The sequence below is a fragment of the Gigantopelta aegis genome, chromosome 6, assembly GCF_016097555.1.
Source record: "Gigantopelta aegis isolate Gae_Host chromosome 6, Gae_host_genome, whole genome shotgun sequence".
In the NCBI taxonomy this organism is placed as follows: domain Eukaryota; kingdom Metazoa; phylum Mollusca; class Gastropoda; order Neomphalida; family Peltospiridae; genus Gigantopelta; species Gigantopelta aegis.
The window spans coordinates 82,801,724-82,823,741 of record NC_054704.1 but is presented as its reverse complement, the minus strand read 5'-3'; the positions used below and the strand labels follow the sequence as shown (position 1 = coordinate 82,823,741).

General features: G+C 32.0%; 1 protein-coding gene across 1 annotated transcript; it reads left to right on the top strand.

The window, feature by feature from the left end:
* The first annotated feature begins 1,343 nt into the window (after positions 1–1,343).
* Positions 1,344–21,431, top strand: LOC121376396 (heparan sulfate glucosamine 3-O-sulfotransferase 1-like). The gene is made up of 2 exons (XM_041504248.1): positions 1,344–1,453; positions 6,150–21,431. Exon 2 carries the CDS (start codon positions 6,166–6,168, stop codon positions 7,537–7,539), a length of 1,374 nt encoding a protein of 457 aa, XP_041360182.1. The 5' UTR covers positions 1,344–1,453; positions 6,150–6,165; the 3' UTR covers positions 7,540–21,431.
* The last annotated feature ends 587 nt before the right edge of the window (positions 21,432–22,018 follow it).

Sequence of the window (22,018 nt, the reverse complement as noted above, 5' to 3'; positions counted from 1 at the left end):
ATAAATCATACAAAATCAGATTTTTCAAGCCGGGAAACATTGCAGCTGATACCAGTCTTGATGAATTCAAAACATTAATACTTTTCTGACAGCTTTATGTGATCGCTGCAAGATATGATCAAGAAAAGAATATTTACTTAATAAAACCTTAGAACATTTTTACTTTAATACATTTTAATACATGTACATCTAAGTACAATAAAAAAAAAAAAAAAAAAAAAAAAAACCCACTAAAAATAAGTAACACAAACAAACAAATAACCACCAATACCACCACCATCCAAAAAACACAATGCAATCCTCCCCATATATATATATATATTTTAAAAGCATAATTAAACAAACTAAACAGAAAACAACCCCAAAACATCCCAGAGAGTTCTCTCCCTCCCCCCACCCTACATGCCTACTGGTAAAATCCTAGATCTATAACCCTGTATTCTATGCTGATTAAACAATATTCTGGGTTGTTGTTAAACAAATATGTCACAAGTTACAAAATAACCACTGGTAATCCTTTTTAAAATGTATTTCAAGCACTACTTGATATAGTTTTTGTGGTCAGTTGATAGCAGGATGTAGCTTAGTAACAAAGCCTCACCTTCAGTAGTTGATTTAGTACACTATATATATATTTCCCTGTACCATTGTTCCATAAGTACCGATAGGGAACTGATTACAGTTTATAACGGGTGGGTGAGGTGGGGGTGGGGTAAGGGGGTGGTATTAATTTTTGTTTTAAATAAAAAATAAAGAGACAAAAATTTTAGCACTGACCGGTTAAACATGTTAATTATGCCAAAATGATGTGTAGCATTGATTACTTTGTTGTTATTTATCACATATAAATGTAAAAGTCGTGAAATTTGTCACCTTCAGTTATAAATGGCATAAAGCATTTAAAAAAAAAAGAAAAACAAAAAGAAGACACTTTTTTTTTAAACTTGCTATAGTAATGATTACTGATGACAAACAGTACAATCTATAGTAGGTGAAATACACAGAATATTTCTGTTTATTTTATATATTAAAGCAATTCATAATTTAAATATTTTTTAATGGAAATTATTTATTGACAAAATTATACATTCTTAAATATAAATTTTACATTTACTTTTTGCACAGTATTATTTATATACATTTTTATATAATCTAAGTCATTGTTGTTGTTTTTAATCCCATACGTATTTGTTCAGAAAAGTCATATGAATATTATTTGTAATAAAAATCTCCAGCACTATTACTGATAATAGAAACCTTTGACCCGCCCCCTCAAGATGTACAGAATTCGTCGGCTCAGTCACAGCGCATTGCGCATGACCATTGTTCCATTGAAGGCACACAGGAAATTGACCAACGCACTTGATGAACATGCATTTCCGGGATGAGCGAAAAATAGCCATGTAAATGTCCTCGATATTATTTACTTTTAAGCAGTTTGAATGGAAGAAAGGTTTGTATAGTTGTTTTCTTTCATCTGACCTTGGTACTTTGCAGTGATTAAAAAAGCCCGCCTGCGTCGATAAATGTGTTTATTTTTAATGTAGAAAAGCAGACTCCAGTGACGTGTAGCCTTGACTTGTTTTCGTTCGTCTATCGCTGTTGTTGATATTTCGGTTTGATTGATGACATTTTGTGTTTTCTCACAAATCTGCGCCACCGATTTAACACCATTTTAAACGTGACCGCTGATAAATAAATGTAATAACCCGTTTTAAATACTAAAATAGATGTACGGTTTAGTGTAATTAAGGGTTTTTTTTGCAGAATATTTACAATATGGAACAGATTTTGGAAGATTATTTTATTGGGTCACTCGAAATATGCCCCCAAAAAACAGTTTTTTGGCATATTTACAATGAAAAAACCTCACAAAAACCATAATTCTGCCAAAATTGTATCCAATAAGGTTTTTTTTATATACTTTATTGACAGTTTATCAACATTATATGATTTACAATTTATATGAAGCACAAATATTGTTGTCAGTCCTAAACATATGCATACATCCGTTTCCGCCTAAAAACCTCACAAAAACCATAATTCTGCCAAAATTGTATCCAATAAGGTTTTTTTATATACTTTATTGACAGTTTATCAACATTATATGATTTACAATTTATATGAAGCACAAATATTGTTGTCAGTCCTAAACATATGCATACATCCGTTTCCGCCTTGTTTGTAAAATGCGATACAGGACTGATTTTAGGGTCCAACTATTTACTCCCAAGATACCCCAAAATACACCAAGACACCACACTTTTTTGTATTGGTGTACTCCCTGGGTGTATTGATATGCTGTTTATATTAGTTTTATTAGTAAACGTTAACAGAATATAAATATAAAACTTTATACAAATGAATACCTTTGGAATGACCGTTGGCCTATTATATTACAAAGTTCATTTGGCCATTTGAAGAAATAATTACATTTGTAATTACAAAGGCAAAACTTGTGATGTGTGAAATAAATGATTGGCTAGTTATTATTTCTTAAATAATTGGACACAGTATAAATGAATGTATTTAAGTATAAACGTTTCTCTATGCTAAGACGATAATGAAACATCATTCGCTACACATTTTACATTACGATTTTATTACTAGCCTAATATGTTAAAAAACGTGTGTGTAACGTTGACTATTGAACAGTCGAATTGATAAAGTGAGTAATGTCATAATTAAGTAATTAATTGCCAGTGCAGACACTGAGGAATTTATTGTCGGTTTAATTGAATCAATGGATGGACTTTATTAATGATATCACTGACACATTCCTATAACATACATGATAGAGCTATTTTCCTGACATATTTTCATTTATTAGTGCCAGACTTACTGACACATAACAGGCATTTAATTTTAATTATAAATGCATACATTTATTACTCTGGTATAAATAAATATAGTTAACTATAAAACATTATTTAAATTTAAAGATAATCATAATAGAGGTATTGAGACATACAGATATGTTTAATGTATAATGTAATGTAATTAGGCACGATGTCACACGTACAAAAGATACTTTTAAAATTTCCAATTTATTGCTGACATATATAATATTATTGGCCATTGTCGTGTCGATGGGTATAAGAATAAACATCTAAAGAAGCCCTCTGTCCTATAAAATAGGACAAAACATAAACCGCCACCATTAACAAACAAACACATGAAAAAGAAATTACATAAATAAATATATACATTTAATTTGTCAACCAGACCTACTACAGTAAATATCCAAGTACACACAAGCAGCAATTGGGGAATTGGGTAGAGACCGGTACACCTAAATGTGGTCGCTCTTCCATCCAAGGGATGTACAGGCGGGTGGTTTTGAGTAATTGTTAATTTATATTGCTAAATTTATGCCAGCTAATTTGGTTGAGTATATGCTTTTACTTTTGTCGTTTCACCGTTCTCCCCCCGGGTTGGAATACGTGGTCTGTTCAAGTGCGTAGGGTGGATGTTCCACCAAGGGGGTCACAAATGTCACGATTCAAGCATTGTTATATCTAGCGGTTATTAAATCATTTGCTACCATCTGTAAATATTAGCGACAGAAGTGTTGTTTTAATGTTTGCTGCTCAGACTTATGTGGCGTCATGCAGGCCAGTAAATACAGGGGGGTCCCACTAACAATGCGCTCATTACTTGAGTTTAAAAACATTAAAATTAACGTAACTTTCATTAGTAACACATTTATTGTTCCATTGTACAAATATTTTTAAAAAAATATTTTAATTTAAAAATATAACACAAATTCTTAGGTGCGCAGACTTAGGTGCCACCAGTATATGTAAAAAAAAAAATTTTTTTATGATAATGAAATATAGTTTGCAAATTATTCTTATTTGTAAGAACGAATCTGATTGAATCTCTACTAAAATTTCAGGTTGTCCAGGGCTCAAATTAGCGGCCTTTGAAAAGTTGTTCATTTTTCAGGCCTAGCTAAAGCTACTATATTAATGTTATGAAGACCATTTGTCAAGCGTACATATTACACTGTACGGAATGTGCTATATATTGAATAATGTTTTACTCCTTAATTAGGCTTTATTGATACATAAGAGCTAATTGAACATCTCACATCTATAGGCCTGTTAAACCACTAAAGGTACTCTTACCTGGCTTGTGTTAATGAGTTACTTAATGACGTCAGCAGGTGATGTTTGTAATGGTTAGTCTCTTTAAAAATCAAATAATTTGCTATTGAAAAGCAACAAACAGTTGAATTAGAATAGGGATGCTATTAAATCAGAAAACACAATGGTGTTATCTTCTACAGGGTTTCTGCCAAAAATTATTTGAGGGTACACAGTGTTTCCCCGCAGGATTTTTGTTCAGAGGGTTGGCAAAATAGTTTGGACGTTAACTGAGCCCCCAAAGGGTGCAAAAATGCTAGGGGAGTTTGAGGGCATGTTCCCCGGTAATGTTTTTTTTAATTTTCCAGTTGTTTTTAGATGCATTATGGAATACATGAGTGTGTCATGTACACTTATAGAAGGAGGCATTTTCAGATAGATTTTAATAATAATGTTTATTATTATTAAATATTTGCATAATGTCAAAACAATAATTTGAAAAAGAAGTATAAAAGTATTAGACTAAGCACAAACAGATAATATATATTACTGAATTACTGATTGTAATATGTATTATCTGTTATCTGTCTATATCTAAAAGTAAAACCCAGGTCTTCTAGAATTAAAAAAAAATCCACTAACCATGGGATTGGTGATTTTAAAAATTAATTATCCATGATTGAATATTCATTAGCCCTACTTCTGTATGTATATCAGGGGTTCTAGAATTTAAAAAAAATGACTTCCCATAGTGACCAGTGGATAAAAAATTTACTGATCATGATAAAAAATTCACCTGCTAAATTGTAATCACTCAGTGACTGATAAAACAAATAAAAGAAAGTAAATTTTTTTTTTTTTATATGTAGGTACATTTTTAAATTTGCCTCGGTGGTTCCATTCAACTGATTGGGTGTTTTCTTATTCCAATTAGTGCACCACAACTGGTCAAAGGCCGTAGTATGTGCTTTTCTGTCTGTTGGAAAGTGCATATGAAAGATCCCTTGCTGCATTAGGAAAAATGTAGCAAGTTTCCTCTGATGATTGTGTGTCAGAATTACCAAATGTTTGACACCCAATAGCCAATGATTAATTCATCAATGTGTTCTAGTGGTGGTGTTACACAAAACAAACTTTTTTAAAGTTAAGTTCATTGTAAGTTATAGGTAATTCGTTAGGTTACACATGTGTAATGTGAATAATCAGTTACCTACAGGGAACATTTTGATTAATATCGCTACACAAATATCAAAGATTGCTATGCAATTCTAAAACATTAAATATACTTTGCTACTCAATTTTTAACTGATCACTAGTTGTTGCTAATAATTTTAAAAAAAAAGTTCCCTGACCTAACTAAAAATCATGTGAACCGTTTTTTGGTTACCTAAAATTTTGAAATATTGTCTCCTGTAAGCTATTCAGTTAGCCGTTTTTTTTTTATTATCAAAATCGGTGACTTAAAAGGACAGACCCTAGTTTCAACCCGTGAAAATTAAAACTAAGTTTAGTTAATCTACAAACCTGTAACACATTTGGATAAAGTTACAATTGAGTGAAATATGAGTCTGTGAGTTTGAAATGGTGAAATACCCTTTACAAATAGACTATAACTTGACTCCTTAACTGTTACTTCTCAGACCCACGTGTCTTTTTAAAAATATGAGAAATATTTTTTGTGATATTAAAAACTCCAGGATGACCAAAAACACTTCAAATGTGCGGAAATGGATAATCTAAACAATAAAATCTAAGTGAAGTATTATTTCACTTATCCAAAACGGCTCTAAAAGTAAAAAATATGCCTTAGTGTTTAAAAGCTAGGGTAGGTGGACCTTTAATATTATGAAGACCCCACTGAATACTTAACTAGGCTGCTTTCTAAAAGGTAATTCATGAATGCAATTCCCATAAATAAAAAATTGCATGTATGCTAATAAATAAAAGTCACTCCCTATAGATTTTCGTAACAGGTCTTGAACTTAAAAATTTGTTACTTAAGGAAATTTTGAAATGCATTTACTGTCCTAGATAATTATTTGTGTTCCTTTTTCTTTGAAGGTTTTAATGAATAGCTATGCTGAAAAGGCTAGCTGGATACTCTCCAATTTCATTTACCGATGATCACAAGGTAGTGAAGAGCCACTGTTCGTGTTTTCATTTGAAACTGAAATGCTTCTTTCTGATTGGTGCTCTGCTTCTGACCATCATCCTGTTGTCATGGTTGTCATACTCCAGCCATGGTGCGAGACCGTCTGCTCGCCCAGGAACTCTTCAACTTGGAGAAAGAGTTGGTCATCAGCATCATCATGGCTCTGTGGTTACCATACCACAGAAAGGAAGTGGACCTTCCAACAGACTTCTGGATGATTTTAACGGCTCCAAGAAAAAGCTGCTACTACTACCAAAAGAAGGCAGCGAAGACAGGCATGATGCCTCTAAGGCTTTGATATCGAGCATAGAAACAGAAGTAAAACAAGGAGTAGAAGATCTGGATAAAAATGCTCATCATCTGAGCCATAATTATCATCATAATACTGACGTACCAGTGGATGAAACTGGTTCGAAAGGAAAGAGTGATGACTACTATGACGAAGGAGATAACAAGAACGTAGATGAAGATTATGATGATGCTGAAAAGCACACTGGTCTTCTGAAGCCTCGGCTTCCAAAATGCATCTTGATCGGAGTCTCCAAAGCCGGCACATCAGCGCTGCTGTTCTTTCTGAACATGCACCCAAAGATTCGCATTTCACAGAAAGAAGTTCATTACTTTGATCTAATGCAGTACTATGATCAAGGGCTCAAATGGTACAAGGAGCAAATGCCTCCATCCTATGCCGATCAGATCACCATTGAAAAGACACCGTCTTACTTCGTCTCCTTCAAAGTGCCGAGCAGAATCCACAGAACGGACAGCTCGATGAAGCTGATGGTGATCGTGAGGGAGCCGGTGAGTCGTGCTATCTCACAGTATCTACTGATGAGGAAGAGGTCCGACCGACACAACCTGCCGTTCCCGTCATTCGAATCCCTGGCCATCAACCCACTGACTGGCAACGTCAACAGGACCTTCAAGGCAGTGCGGAGCTCGGTATACTATGACTACATGTTTCACTGGCTTCAGTATTTCCCCAGGGATCAGATCCTCATAGTTGACGGCGATAATTTCAGGAAGGTGCCATGGGAAGAGATCAGCAAAGTGGAATCCTTTCTTGGTGTCGACCATCTGCTGAGTAAGGAACAATTTGTTTGGAATGATGTGAAGCACTTTTACTGTTATATGATGGATTCGGGTGAAAAAAACTGTCTCCCAGAATACAAAGGACGGAAGCATCCGACTATTGATCCACAAGTTATTCAGAAGCTCAAGGATTATTATCGACCAATGAATGAAAAGTTCTATAGGTTGGTAGGTCAAAGATTTGACTGGGATCAAAACACAATTTAGTTACTGTCACTGCAGACCTCAGACAATTGAAAGTTTGCTGTGTAACCATTTATGGGTTACATCCGAAAAAATTACAGGTAATCCATTTTATTGGAAGACCGTTTACAAGCATGTACACATATATATGATGTCCTACATACCAGGGATTTATCCAGGCAGTCTGTTGTACCGAACATAGGCCCCTTCCCAAAAGCACGGAAAATTCCCAATTTGATATGTAACTATTTTTCTACTTATGTCTCTTCTGATAAATTAATTTAACAATGGTGCATTGCATCATTCGATGACCTAACAAATTATGAATAAATTGTGCTACTTTTCCCAATGCCATCAGACATGGGACCATGGTGAGAAATCCTGGATAAATTCCTGCGTATAATAATGTACTTAATGAAAAATGGGTGAACCCAAAACGAGACTTGTGCAGTAGCCAGACGAACAAACCGATTGTCCTTGCAATTTTCAGAGGCGTGCACTGGATATTTCATTTACATGTAACACCATGTGATGGAGAGATGAAATCTTTATTTATTTGCATTTTTCACCATTTAAGGAAATACCTTGTATGTGTATTTGGCAGCATTCTTCAAAGGTAACACAAAATTAATTGTAAAAGCATTGCTGAAACATTGTCAAGTGTATAAATTATTTTACAAATATATGATGTTAAATATATTTGATAATAACGCACATTTAATGGTGACACCATATGTTACCATTTTAAATTATTTTGTTTGGTTAAGAAAAACGTAATGTAATGATTATCTAACAAAATCTATTGTTAAAAATCTTTTGCCTATGTACTTTATGTTTTAAACAGGCACTAATCTAGCAGGTGAACTGGCACTCTTTTTCTTTTGACTGAAAGTTAGGTCAAGATGCCATGTAGTTAGCAGTAGTGAGAAGTCGAAAACGCCATTTTTGAACCTCATTCAATTTCAAACAGAAAAATACACAGCAAATGTTAAGACACTGACTTGTTTATTGACACAGCTCACTTTATCTTCCTGGTCGGTCCCTTGTTGGACTTTGACAACAGACTAGACAGCAATGCATGTCATGACCCATCAAGTGTTCAGTTCTCGGCTGGATTAATTTCAATAATGTCAGAAAATACTAGTACTTGTTACTTTTATTTTAATATAACAATGGAATGTTGAATATTTAATGTTAACAAGTTTTTTTAATGGAAATATTCAGCTTTTTCGTTTAAAATTTACCGAAAGTAGTATTTCATATTACAATATTTTCTAAATGAATTCGAAACATGACAAAACACTACAGCAGGTACTGATAAATGTTTACTCACCCATTTTTAATTGAATTTCTCCCCATTCTTCTGGAAAGAGAGTTCTAGGTCACTTCTACATGTACGTTTTCAATCCTAGATTATTGCCTGTTTAAGAAAGTACTGCAATTTTAGCATTATTTTTTTTCTGTTAAATTTACTTCTTTATCATATTTGGTATTAAATAAATGACAACAGCATCATCAAAAAACGGTTAATCAAAATTATTAATTTAACAGAGGATAATATTTCTGTTGGATTATTATTTTATATTACTTTTTACTTAAACCTATTGAACATTTTGTACTTGATGAATATTAAAATAAAAGATAGGGTAGTATTTAAAAAACCCCAAAACATTTTGTCATGCATGATGACAACTTTCATTTCATCTAAAATCAAATGAGCAATTGTTTACCTTGCAAAACATTCCACATACATAATCTGTTTATAATCTTATCCATAGTATTTTGGGGGTCTGTATTTATCAGTACAAATTAATTTATGTATATTACTTGTTTGAGCATATATTTAAAATATTTAAATTAAGTAACAGAAAGCTTGTTCACTGCTGATTTCGTAATTTGTGGGTTAATTTTTGATTGGCTGTTTGGTTACAATAGCAACTGCAGTGTGATTACAAATCATGAAATAATACTTGTCCATGCATATGGTAATTATATTGCTTTAATATAGTTTGGTTAAATGCACAAGTTTTTTTTTCATATTTCTAAAATCTACATGCTTGTCTCTATGAGAATTATTTTGCTTCATACATACTAAAAAAAAATGTAGATTTTTTTTCTTCAGAATTCTGGATTGTAGTTTAACCTGAAAACTGTTGGTCCTGCCCTGGAATGTCATTTAACAAATGAAGTAGTCATTACCAAACACGATATGCATTTTTGTTTCAAATTATGGAGTTAGTAGTGAAGGTACGTATATGTGTACTTATAACTTAGTACAACTCTGCAATAGGACAATAGTTTTTATCAATTAATATAATATACTTTAATGGATATTTTTCTTGTTTTGGAAATGAGGTCTTCAAATGTTAATTATCTTTTACTTCCCATTTCTTTACATACACAGGTATGCAGAGTTGTCATATAAAATTTAAAAAAAGAGTAAAATAAATGGACATACAATTGTATCTTTTCTTGTCCACATTAGTCCATGACCACATAAAGCTTTGTTTTTAGTTTTCTAAATACAATATGTAATGTATATTTTGAATCAAGTAACCGTGTCCACTATTATCTGTATGTGAAGTTGTAATGGTTTGTGAATTACATGGGGAGGGGTGGGGGGGGGGGGGGGGAAACAACAATGCAAATTGTGTACAATTGTTCCTAAAATCTGTGATATGTAATTGAGCACAACACATCACATTTTTTGTGACTATTGTACCTTTTAGGCTTTGTGTTTAAATGCTTAGCATACTATGTAACTCCATGGTCATGTACAATGTATGTTTATGTATGTTGTGATTTTTTATTGTTACAGTTGACATTTTAACCACAAAACCCCCCAACAAAAATGGCTGGTCCATGTTTCTTCTTTTTCATTTTCATAAAGAATTATAGGTGTTAATATATTGTACATGCATTTTTAATACTTGTCCACTAATGGTCAGCATTTTTATTTTGTTAACGTTTCAGAACATTTTGCTATCTTTCTACAATTTTTTTCTGTTGTGTTGGAGTTTGTGTATGGAATATAAGTGTGTATACTAAATTGAACTCCACTGAAAATGCACCACCTAATTTTAAGTTGTTATTGCTATCACATCAGTGCCAGAAAGAAATTGTTGGGTATGGCGCTATGGAATTGAATGCAACCACAGTCAACTGAGGGTATGGGGGACTTCACCCAGAAAGAAAATGGGTTACGTTTAGGCTTATGGTTAAGAAAATCATACAGTAATGATACAAGTAATTCATTTTGTTGAAGGGTTAACTTAAAAAATAAAATCTGCAAAAAAAGTTGGGTATGGTGCCATACCCGTTTTACTCTCTGGCAGAAAGCCTGCACATATATGTTGCTATAAAACACAATAACCTTAAAACCGTGTATACAATTTTTGTTTTATTTATTGCTATCATGTGTGTTGCTATAAAACACAATAACCTTAAACCGTGTATACAATTTTGGGTTATTTATTGCTATCACATGTGTTGCTATAAAAAACACAATAACTTTAAACCATGTATACAATTTTTGGGTTATTTATTGCTATCATGTGTGTTGCTGTAAAACATAATAACCTTAAACCGTGTATACAATTTTGGGGTTATTTATTGCTATCACGTGTGTGTTGCTGTAAAACACAATAACCTTAAAATTTGTATACAATTTTTTGGTTATTTATTGCTATTACATACATGTGTGTTGCTATAAAACACAATAACCTAAAACCATGTATACAATTTTGGGTTATTTATTGCTATCACATGTGTTGCTATAAAACACACAATAACCCTGAACCTTGTGTACAATTTTTGGGTTATTTATTGCCTACCACTAGTATTGACCAATAGAAAAGTATAGTTTCGGTTTATACTCCTTAAAATGTTTTTCTTCCAAAAATATATATTAACCATATTATTGAAGCGCTAAAGCCCCTACCCTTATCTTCACTATACCATCCCCATTGGTATCTGTGTGTATGCAGTGATAGAAATAAGAAGAATATTTTTACTAGTCCACTGTCAAATACATAGATCTAGAAATTTACTTGTCCTCCAATATTTTCACTTGTCCAAATACATGGTTTGTTTTATTCAAGTACCAGGATGATGTTTGTGATTGCTCAAAATGAAACTGCACTGAAATTTTGTACTTGTCCACTATACATCCACCTAGGCACATTTTGCTTGTCTGAATAATTGTCACTTGTTGAAACAAATGGACAAGTGCTTATTTTGAATACTGGTATGTGTACAGCATTTAATTCACAAATTTTCTCTTGGCATTTGCTATATGTACAGAATCAACAAGATTAGAATTTTTCATTTATTTGTTATTTTAACTTTAATAGCAGTAAGAATGACAAACAATATTTCAGGTGTATATATTTAGTACTACTGATAAGAATATGATGACCTACTACTGAAACAAAATATCATATATATATGTATATCATGACCTTCATAATGTTTGAATTTGTTTTATTGATGGAATGTTTTAATTAAAAAAACACCAAAAAAACACATAACATACTTAAAGAGTTCAGGTTATTTGCCCTAAGTATTTTGAAAGCTGGACACTGGGAGAAGGAAATATTTTTTAACCAATTTTTAAGCTGTCATTTTAGAAACATTTTAGCACTTTAGATAAATTTTCTATAATATTACCATTTTATTTATATACCACTAGTATGTCATATTGCATCCATTAAAAATACACATATATATACACACATACACATACACATACACATACATAGATATATATATATATATATATATATATAAAAAATTGGCAACTACCATGTAATATTATAAGTTGTCAGGAAGTGAGATGACTACCTCGTGAAGTTTTTAGTCACTATTTTGTTACTTTATATTATACACATGAACACCAAACCATGAACAAAAATATGTTAGTGAGATAGTTTAAGTAAGTAAAATTAATACTGTGACTTAGTACAGTATGTTTATTGCCAAATGAATGGGTGGATATTGAAATCAGACATAAGATATTTTTGTTTTTCTACAGATAACTAATTTAGTAATTTAATGATTCAAAATAATTTACTCTAATGTCATTTTAATTTTATTAGCTGGTGGGTTTAAAAAAGAGAAAAGAAAAACGTTTTATAGTTATGCTTATGACTGAAAAAGGATGAAATAATTTTCGTATTAATGTTAATAAAAACATTGATTACTCCGTGAACTGTGTTTATTAGCAAAGTACATGTCTATTTCTATCTCGCCACTGACAGTAAACTCACAGTGTTTATTTTACTTCGTGTTGTACATATTTTTGTTTCTGTCTTCCAAGGACTTGCTCACATATTTTACATGCTCATCAAATTTTTTTGCATCTTTAATTGTCAGTGTATGTGTGTATATGTGTGCTTTGAAGTTTGTGGCATGAACAGGACTATTCAGCAATTACATAATGTAAAAATAATTATTTTTATTCCCTCCAATGGCAACCCTATTTTAAAAAAAAAATCTTGCCTTCCAGATACCTCGGCTAAAATCTTAATTTCTCCCTCATGTTTTTGTATTGAAGCCATAACCCATCCATCCCAAGGGTGCTAATTCTATGTAATTGTTGAACAGGCCATTGTGTATTGGGATGGTTTCAGGTCCTTTGGTGCCAGTTGTTTACTATTGTTTTACACTGTTTGTACATGAAACCGTTATTATTTAGCAACATGTGCATTTCATTTATAAACATAATAAATAAAGCTTCTTTTTTATTATTATTAAAAAGAGATACAATTTTTTGGCATTGTAATATTCTTTTCTTGATACAAAATGTTTAGATCTGAATTTATGAAGCCTGTTTATAAAAGCAGATGTTTAAGCATGTAAGACAAAAACAGGCTTTGTACATTTGGCCCGTGATGTTTGAAGACTTTTAAATATGCTTTTAAATTGACTACTTAATTTCTGTGTAGAAGACGAAGAGTTTTTTTTGATTATAGGATAAACATTTTAAAGCATGCACCATACATGTACCTGTATATATAAGTAGCTGAATGGCAGAGTATTTGCCTGATGTCCGAGGTAGACCTGAATATTTGGGGTTTTTTTTCCCCCTCAGTTGGTTCCCTACAACTTGCATGTCAAAGGCTGTGTATGTGCTCTCATGTTTATGGAAAATACATATAAAAGATCCCTTGCTCAATGTATTTGTTAGGTGGTCTTGATGAAGTGATAATTAAGGCTTGTAGGTACCAGCAAGAGAGCATCAGCAACCCGGTCAGGGTCGGTAGCGGGCGGAAGCTTCACATTTGTAGCAACAGATCTTTGATATGCACTTTCCACACAGACAAGACAGCACAGACCACACCCTTTGATATACCAGTCATGGGACACTGGTTGGGATAGAGTTTGCCATCCCAATGGGTCTGCGGAGATGGTTAAATCCAAACACTTGTAGCTGTATTCTGAAAGTTGCTGAAATGTTAAAATTCTTTTCTGCACTATACAGTGCCAGGTGCACAAGTGTAAACTATGCAGTGCAAGCTTGTTTAAGCTGCCGGCAAACATTCTAAGTTTGTTTAAGCAGGTGAGTGGTTACATGCATGGAATACTAGACTTGTTCCATGTTAGTACCGTACAGTTTGATATTGAAACAGGGTTAATACAGGTATTGTTGCATACATGTACTCTACATGTACTTTTTTGTTAATTATGAGATAACATTGTACAATGTTTCACATGAGCCATTGTTCTGTTGGTGTATCACTTACACAACTTTAAATTTATTTAAACTGCTAGTCAGTTATGCAGTGAACTATTACACATTCGGAAAGTAAAAGTTGCAAACTTCAGAAGTTACCCAATTTAAATGCAATTTTGGGATAATTGATTAGGTCACACAAATATAATGTATGTAATCATACATTGGTTACCTACAATTTTTAAATATTGTCCTCTATGGTAAACTACCCTCTCCCTTCAAATTCCTAAATACTAGTATTGTATTTAGCAGATCTGTGTATATTAAAATGTTTAAATACTTAGCACACCAAACTCTCAACATCAAGGACTTGGTGAACTACTGCTTTAAGCATCATTAATCATTAACAGTTTTGCAATACATGGATATACATGTTTGGTACTTGATATTGAGAGGCAATCAGTATAGTACTTGGGAAATACATGTAATACTTGACCCTGTATTCCATGTGTAAAGTTAAACAAAATTGTTTTTGTTTTGAGATATTTTATTGATCAAAAAAGAATCAAAAGGATTGCACAACAGGCATGTTAATGCGTGTACTCAAGTTGTTGGGATTTAAAAAAAAAAAAAAATTCTTTCTGTTTTTTTAAAGTTAAATTGTAGATTTAAATAATTTGGCCATGAGAGAGTGGAATTTTTCATAATGAATTTGTATAAATTCACATTCAGTTCTTTTGTTTATCATTTACATATGTAAATAATTTACTGTTGTGAGTGAATAGTCAGTGTTTTTCTCCCATGCTAATACCAGGTCCCATAAATACTGTGGGAAAATTAACTTTTTTACCAGAAATAATACCCCCCAAAAAAGAAGGAAAACAAAAAAAGGAAGACAGCCTAGGACAACATGGTTGAACCTTTATTGGTAATACAGTCAAACTTCTCTAAACTGGACACCCATGAGACCAAGTAAAAATGCCAGTATAAAGGGGTACCCAGTGTAAAGAGGTTATGTTCTGTACTGATTTATTGAGTGAAAACATTTTATTGCATAAACAACCAAAGGATTGGGCACAATTTGCCAACCTACTAGGCCCTCTCCTGTACTGATATTTATAAAAAGTATGTGAAAAACATCTGGTTATGAGGGAATTCCAGCACTCGATATTAAATTAGTTTACTTGCAGCCATTCATTTGTTATTAACATATGTAGACTTTTGTTATGTACATATATATAATGATAAACGACACAAGCAGATTGGTTATTGTGTGGAAATGTACATGGATTTTGTTTGTATTTATTCTGAGATTTATTCTGTTCTCATTTTTTATCCACATACTCCCAGGTGGAGTTAACTAATTTATGTAATGTCCAATAAGCTTTAACTTGATGTCGTGATTAGTTCGTTATGGTGTATATTTTGAATATGTGTTTACATGTATTTTCATATGTTCATTATGAGATTTATGAGATGTATTTTCGTCTTCGTACTACTTAAATTACAGTAATGATAACATTTAAGAAATTGGCCTTCTGAAAAGTAAATATACTGACAAAAGAAACTTACATACGTACATTAATTTTGAATAATTTGATAAATATTGCTGCTAATTGAAAATAATTTTTTTAGAAACCACCATACAAACACTTTGCATATATCATAAAGAGCATTGTGACGTTTAGGTGTTAAATTTCATGATACTTTCATATCCCTTTGGACAGTTTATTGGGTTTTTTATAATACAAGTTCAAGCCTTGTAAAGTTTAATTTGTATGTCAGTATTGTTTAAAAAATATTTCTTCAACTATGTATATTGAAACTACACATATTTTGTACACAGATGGAGAGTTATAACTAGTAATAGAACTAACAAATTGTAAAATATAAACTGCATTTGGGCCATTAGAATTCAGAGCCAACTGTTGCTTTGTTCTTGTGATGGGCTATTTTCTATTTGCTTTAGATGTCAAACTGGTTGGAGAAATACCTTTGTTCAAACTGGTAGGAGAAATACCTTCGTTCAAACTGGTAGGAGAAATACCTTCGTTCATACTGGTAGGAGAAATACCTTTGTTCAAACTGGTTGCAGAAATACCGTTGCAGAAATACCTTTGTTCAAACTGGTTGCAGAAATACCGTTGTTCAAACTGGTTGCAGAAATACCTTTGTTCAAACTGGTTGCAGAAATACCTTAGTTCAAACTGGTTGCAGAAATACTTTTGTTCATTAACAATATGTAACAATGTTAACATTAAATAATACAGTTGTTAAAAAAAGATGACAAAATTTTGTTTATTAAAGCAGTTGCTGTGCTTTTATTTCTGCATTAGTAAAATATTTTGTAAGGTGGAGAGGTGAGAGTGCAGCTTCAAATGTTTTTTCTCTTTTTTTCTTCAAAAAAGAAGAAAAAATGTTGGTTGCAGGTAAAGGTAAGATATAGACTGACAAGTTAAAATGCTGTTTAGTGTCCTGCAAATTATAAACTGTCCCATATAATAAGAAGGCCCAATAAAACACATGTACATTATAATTTATAACTTACTGTATTAATAGACCTCTATATTTGTGGCATACGGTATATATCTGGTAGTGGTGGTCAGTTAAATGTAGATCATTTATAACTATTAGAAACTATTTATGTACAGTATTTATATTTCTTTGGTAAATGTTTGTAAAACATCTGAGATTTTTTGGATTTGGTTGTTAGTTCCATTTTAAACTTTCTATGTATCTATTTTCAGATTCTATTGTGTTTTAATCAAAAGTGTTTTGCAATGTTCGTATATTGGTAATTTAGTGTTCACAGGTGACTATATTCTTGTGCTATACCCTTTTTTGTCATTGATATTTAGGCAAGTTGATAATGAGTTAAATTTATTATGTGTATATTTACTGGTAATGCTTTAATTGGAGAATTATTTTGAAGGTTACTGATATTTTGTTATGACAAACAAGAGCTTTATTGAAATAATTGTTATTGACTTAAATTAGTTAAAATACCTCATCTGTGACATTGTTTAGGTGAATTCATTAACATCCACAAATGTCACAAAGTTGTTTAGAATGTAATTCATTACTATTGCTGAGATCAGAAAATAGTGTGTGGATTCTTTTAGCAGGTTATCAAAAGTGATATCAGGGGTGCAGAAAGTACTTGCCTGCTCGCCAAATGCGAGTAAATATTCTCACGGAGGAGTTAAAAAATGCAACTATATGTCCGACAGGCGATCTGTCTTTTTCTGACAGTATTTTGTTTTTATTTTATAAATTTAGAATTTTATAAATCTATATGGAAGAACTGTGAAAAACAGTCTTTATTAGGATATTTCAAAATCTATATAATCATTTGATGTGAAGACAGTGCATATTATAATATTATTAAACATTAATTAATATATTGTTCTATAGGCTGGCGGACTAGTAAATTTAAGTTGTTGCTGGTCTGGCAGGCTAGTGAAATATTTTTCATTTCTGTACCCCTGGATAGAGAATATTTTCAATGGACATTATACATTGTCATTTATCTTTTAACTCGCTGTCATTCATTATATATTTTTAAAGGAGTTATAAGATGTATGTTTATTGACTTAAGCTAGGAATCCATGTGTACGTTTGTGGGTGTGATGTGTAATGCCTGATGTGTATTAGAGTAATCACTAAGGAGTTTGGGAATTAATGCATTGTGCATTTAAACACACATCACACATTGCGTACATATGGAAGCACTTGAATTGATTTCTGTATAAACTGTTGTTTATGTACTACATACACATGGATTCTTTGTTTAATGCTTATAATATAATTTATGTTTGAACCAAACACCATGCCAACCTCCAGACAGAATGATTTGAAAGCATGAGTACATAATAAATAGCTCAAATTAACTAGTCAGAGATTATTTTGTGATTCATAAATAATTTTAGATAACATGTTTTTTTTAAAGTGATATTTTACATACATAAACTAGTACATATCACATTATTTTTGATATTCAGAAATCAAAATCTTTTAACTGCAATTTTGGCTATACACAGTACAAGATTTTGACTCCCGAACGACTCCCGAATGTTTTTAAGTCATACACATTGTTCTTTGATTTTAATGTTTGTAGTGTAGTCTCGTTGAACAGTTTGTGTAATATTCTGTGCCATATATAGCTTGGGTCACAAATAATTATTCGTTTGTCATCGCTGATCACATATACATGTATGTTAGGTGCTAATGTCGGTGTCAGACCATCACATAGGTGGCTGTAGTTGTCTATTTATTTGTACTGCTAGAGACAGATTTTTATGACGAGAGTGTGGCATGGCTAGGACTAGGAGGTGTGTTTCATCACTAACAAAGAGTTTCAGATGCCCCACAATGTACACCGACTAAAGCCTATGTTTATAGAACATTAAAGATAGATTCAAGATAGAAAGAAAGAAATGTTTTATTTAACGACGCACTCAACACATTTTATTGACAGTTATATGGCATCAGACATATGGTTAAGGACCACACAGATATTGAGAGAGGAAACCCGCTGTCGCCACTTCATGGGCTACTCTTTTTGATTAGCAGCAAGGGATCTTTTATATGCACCATCCCACAGACAGGGTAGTACATACCACAGCCCTTGATATACCAGTTGTTGTATATCAAAGTATGTAGTATGGAATATAGGGAACTATATTAACGTGCTCACATCCTTTCGGTTCAGGCACGCCCACCATGGACTTGGGTTCTGACTTCGCCAGCCATCGATTCCCCCACCATGGTGCATATAAAAGATCCCTTGCTACTAATGGAAACATGTAGCAGGTTTTCTCTCCAATGTTAGACATCCAATAGCCAATTTTTAATAATCAATGTACTCTGGTAGTATTGTTAAACAAAGCAAACTTTAACTGTTACACTAATCTACATGTATGTGCTTCTGACACTACCCTGCACACCACAGACACTGTTGTCTGCCGTGGTGGTAAACAAATGATTAAAATCTTTTAATCTTATTCAGATAGTTTTTGTTATTTCACAGCTGCTTACTCTTTCTTTTCTTTTATATCTTTCCTTTTTCAAACAGTTGATGACAATCAGATAATACTTTTTTTTTTTGTGGCCTCATATTTGTGCTATAAATATTGTCTTTGTTGATGTGTTGTGATTCTGTCGATAATGGATCTGTTATTGATTGAAAACTGAATCAAATGTTTATTTAATGATTTTTTTCTAACAAATTGAGTTATTGTACTGTGAATTCATTTTTGTAGTTAGGCAATGTTTATATATTTGATGTCATTGTAACAGGTTGTTGGTACATGTACTAATATTAAGGAGATATGAAAGCTGTACTGTTGTATGTATTACTGTGTATGTAGGTGTTCAAGAGGATTGTTTTCAAGTAGACATGACAAATTAAGGATGTCTCAAATTCAGGTCACAGTTTGGAGTGTATTTTTTATTTTATGGTTTAATACTTTTTCAAAATGAACAAAATCAGGAGTTAATTAATGATCAAATATTTAGCATCATATGTAGTATGGACATTTTAAGCTTTATTTAAAAAATAAATAAATTATGTTTGATTTTTTTAAAATGTCCCAAAGGATATTTATGCAGTGTTTTACCCCAGATCAATTTAAGCTTCTGATTTACCAGTAAACTGTATTTTATTATTTCACCATCTCGCTCAACTTATACCTTCATTAATTGTACCAGTATCCAACAGTTGTTAAATGCTTTGAATAGAGATTTAACCTTTTAGTATTACAATGTAGCTATTCTTTACTCAAAAGGCTTAGAGTAATAATTCAAAGATAAAAAAAAAAACACTTAAAAAAACAAACATTAAAGAAACATTTTGATGTTTAAAAATAATTTTATATATATATAGGTACTTAACGTTTGTCTGGAAATGTATCTTGGTTACTTTTTAACTAGATGATAGTGTTATTGTAACTATGCAATGATTAAAGTATGTGGAGACAACCATTGGCTGAAAATTCTAAACCAAAATGGCTGAATTTAAAGGTGCTTTCTTATGGTAATGTTCATAAGACATGCTTAGTTATTTTGACTACCTCAGAACCTTATGTGTTCAGCTAAAATTAAAATTAGGATGTTATTATGATACAAACTCCACACATACTAACTGTTATTGCAAGACTCTAACAGACTCTAACAGACTGTACATATAGGTTAAAGGACAATCAAATGGAATAAAGCCACATACAAAAAAGGTTGATGGGCATCCTTTTTTTTCTTCTTCAAAAAATGTGGGTGGGCAAGTGGAATATACGCTACACAGTGAGAATTTCATCATAGGAAGTCTTTTTCCAGTGTTTTTATTTTGAGAAGTTACAGTTATGGGAAAATGCTATTTTCAGCAGTTTACTAGCATGCCCTTATTTCTAAGAATGATCTTAGTCATAGCAGGGCCACAATCAAAATACATACCTAGTTAAAATAATTCTTTTTGGATGGGTGGGTGATGATGCTCACCAGCTTTTTTTTTTTTAATGTGGTCTAATGGACCATACACAAAATATGTATGCAATATATTTTAACTTTTTTACTCACCCCTCCTGTTTAAGCAGCACTGTTGAACCAGGGTGGCTAAAATGCATCATACTGTGGCATTTTTTCAACAAAGAAAATTAATTTACCCTTGGTACAAGGTATGTTTAATGGCAATGAAGGAAAAATCAAATTGTTTTATAAAAACTGAGATAATTTGCACAATTACGGCATGTCAGATTTCAACCTTTCCAGTTGGTTTGAGATATTTTCATTTCATTTCGTGCACAGGATTTAAAAAAATAAAATTGCAAGTATATTTCGTGTATGGTTCCTAAAACACAGTCTTTGAACTTCCTAGGGTGCCAAGGCACTATAAATAGCTTCAGCTACCAGCATGCCATTGAACATTCCCAAACTTTTCTATAGAATCATGGTAATTGTTTTCTTAATTTGGTTTTTTTTCTCTTTGAAATCTGCATTTTCAGAAGAGGGATGGGTATCAGCTTGTTGTGTTGGTCAACTAACAGTGTTTATTGTTTGTGAAATGGTTGTGGTACTAAAGTAAAGGTGTTCTGTTGTCAAGAAAACAGCATTACATTCACAGTTTGACTGACATTTGCTTCTGTACTTACATTTGTGCCAGTGTTTTTGACTTGTCACTGTTATGTATATATTGTTGCATATTGTTAAATTTGATCACTACAAAAAAACTAAATAAAGAAAAGCAGAAAAATCTTGTTTGTTATTGGTGCTGTTGTGGTAAAGAATTGTTCCATACCTGATCATTTGGGAGGCAATGTTTGCTTTTTCTTTTTCTTTTTTTTAATAATAATAATATATTATAATAATAATAATGTGTGTGTGTGTGTGTGTGTGTGTGTGTAATAATATATGTGTGTGTGTGTGTATGTGTGTGTGTGTGAATATATATATATATGTGTGTGTGTGTGTGTATGTGTATATATATATATATATATATATATATATATATATATATATATATATATACACACACACCCACAATAAAAAAATTTGTATACAAAACAAAAGAAGCACTTTATTGTTTTGGGTTAATTTATTTAAAATTATTCATTAGCTTTTGTGTCTATTAAAATTATTAATGTATTGTAAACATTTTAGGCCTATTTTGTGTCTATTTACCAAATAAATTGTATCGTGAAAAAAATTATATATATCGGTATGTATTAAAATATTTGTATTTCTTTTGTTCAGTATATGTCAGCCACCAGGTATATATAAAGTTGTAATTAATGGTGCTTCTTGCATGCCCTTTGTGATTGATTAGTTACGGAACAGCAT

Excerpts from the sequence above, each read along its gene's own strand:
- LOC121376396 (XM_041504248.1), top strand. The coding sequence starts at position 6,166 with ATGCTGAAAAGGCTAGCTGGATACTCTCCAATTTCATTTACCGATGAT.